Source organism: Lucilia cuprina, unplaced genomic scaffold (genome assembly GCF_022045245.1).
Source record: "Lucilia cuprina isolate Lc7/37 unplaced genomic scaffold, ASM2204524v1 Scaffold_4816, whole genome shotgun sequence".
Lineage (NCBI taxonomy): Eukaryota > Metazoa > Arthropoda > Insecta > Diptera > Calliphoridae > Lucilia > Lucilia cuprina.
The window spans coordinates 1-2517 of record NW_025809757.1 but is presented as its reverse complement, the minus strand read 5'-3'; the positions used below and the strand labels follow the sequence as shown (position 1 = coordinate 2517).

Below are 2517 nucleotides of genomic sequence, written 5' to 3'. Positions count from 1 at the left end.
ACCCACTCAAAGTTACCCTCTGGTAAAGACTCAGACATTGCCCAACCATATAAGTTGTTGGCATCTAAATATGTTAAATATTTAGAAGGCAATTTGTCATCATAATCTGAGAGATATTTATTGTTTGCTACAGAATGTCTTTCAGAGCATTGAACAATTCCACCTCTAATTCCCTTATTTAAAAATTGAATCATTTCTAGATCTGTTAATAAATCTAGTTTTATATTTGTGATTTTCAGCATTGCATCCCATGATAGACCTGGTGCTGTATAATAGTGACATGGATCTAAATTGTAAATGCTTTTACAAACAATTCTAAAATTTTCAAAAACATCTGCTAATAGCAAAACGTCACTTTTTAAATATATCATTAAATAATCCTCTATTGTTTTGCAATTAAATTTACTCCAAACTTCTTGTGCGTGTGCATAGTCTTCTAAAGAACATACTGTTTCAGTTAATTTATTATAGAAATCATCTATGTTTGGTAAACAAGTTTCTTGTAGTTTTGCTATAGAATTCAAATAGTTATATGGAAAGACTCCCTTTCTTATTAGTAAATCAAATTTTGTTTCATCAGGATGAAATTCTTTTACATTTTTAAGCTCCTGCTTTGTTAAATTTTTTACTAAATTATCTAAACTTGATGGCATAAATCGACAAGAATCTAAAAATCTTATCTCAATATTACCACCGTTGTCAGAACTTATTGTTTTTGACAAAGATATGTATAATTCTTTGTTTAAAGGTATAATATTAATGGGGCCATCATCAATATTATTTAATTCTTTAACAAATAAATGACAATCATATGCCGAAAAATTGTGAAAAATTACTGGGAAAAATGATGGTAGTTTGTAATTAATATTACACGAATTATGAGCTGGTCCTCTGTACTTTCCACTTAAATGACAGTGGTCCCTCACTTTATCCTCCTTTAAAACAGTTTTTGAACATATGTGGCACTTACTATTATGCTCAAAATCTAAAATTTCCTCGTTTGTTAAGGGTGTCATAGGAATAACTTTTTTTAAATAATTATTATTTAAGTATTTTATATCAGTTACTAACTGTTCAACAAATAATTTCGCTGAGTCTAACCCTTTGAAACTCCTAAATCTACTTAAACTATTTTTAAAACTACACTTAACGTAATAAGAAAATGCATATGGGATGTGTTTATCAACTAATGTTGTTGATGACGAATCCCCACTCGGAGTGCAAGTTTGTATATTTTCAAAAATACACTCCGAATCAGCATATACTACAAATGGTACATTAAGTGAATTCCCAAAATTTTTAAATTCCAAATAACTCTTATCCGAGTCTGGAACATATGCAATTAATTTACCACAATTTTTTTTGTGCGCCTCCAATTTCTCTTTTTTATGGAAATGTTGTAAGCAATCATTACACATTACCAGACTTCCTTCAAACTTTGTGGTTTGTGAACGAATTAATCTGAAATTAAATTATAATAAAATTAATTTTAAAAAAACTGTAATCATGTTTACATTCACTATTAAATTTACCTTGATATATTTTTAATCCACACATAGTGCGATTTATCTCCACTGGGTGTTTGCAAAAACAATAAATTTATGTGTATGGGCTTTTCTTTCATTGTTTTGTAGTGTGGTCCAACAACTAAATCACTTTTACCATCATATCCAAAAACATTTACACTAAGTTTTGGGTTGTTCGTTTCAAATATTTTAATGTCTTTTAATTTTAATGGGAAGCATAACCCATTAAAATTTAAATTATATCCATTCAGGCTTATTAGTTTGGATGAAATATCTATTTTATATTTTGATGTAAGTTGAGCATCTTTTTTTACACCTCCAATTGCCGAGAGTAAAGCCCATTTAAAGCAAAACTCATCTTTATTTTTCACATTTATACATGCTTTTTTTAGGTGTAGTTTTGTAGGGAGAGGCAAAAAACTTGATCCCTTAAGAGGTTGATATTTGTTAACGTTCAGATCAATTTTTATTAATTGAACTAACGTCCAACCACTATCTCTTTCCTGGAATTCTTCAGTTTTTTGATTAATACTGTCAATTTTAGTTATATATGCTTTTTCAAAATCAGCTGCGTTATATATTTCTACCATTTTCGTTTGGAAGGTTTTAACTTCCAATGGTGTATTTTCCAAATCATCCAAATTTGGTTTAGCATATAACGCATGCAGTTCTACGTTAACCTTTAAAGATTCATGTATTTTTAGGAAGTAAGTTACTTCACTCTTAAGTGCTCCATAGGCCTCTCTTAAAAATGCTTCAGGTATGAGACATTCCTCGTTTCTACATGTATAGGAGAGGGTTATAACCCTTGATTTAAACGCTTTCTTCGTCCTTTTAACAATCCCCTCCACAGGTGAAGACTCAACCACTGCTCTCCTGGAAGTTGAGGTATGGCTCCCCTCATGAATTTGGAGCATTTCAAGGCTGGAAAATGATGTTTGACATTCACTGCATTTGAAAGCCATTGTAGTTTGTTGTTTCCTTTTTTTTT

The 2517-nt window shown here is 30.2% G+C and overlaps 1 protein-coding gene across 1 annotated transcript; it reads right to left on the bottom strand.

Moving 5' to 3' along the window:
* Positions 1-6: 6 nt before the first annotated feature.
* On the bottom strand, positions 7-2511 carry LOC111688865 (the record flags this gene model as incomplete). Its single annotated transcript, XM_046956029.1, has 2 exons — positions 1533-2511; positions 7-1461 (listed from the first exon to the last, which is right to left on the bottom strand). Coding segments are annotated over exons 1-2 (2414 nt in total), but the record flags the coding sequence as incomplete, so codon positions are not given.
* Between the last annotated feature and the right edge of the window lie 6 nt (positions 2512-2517).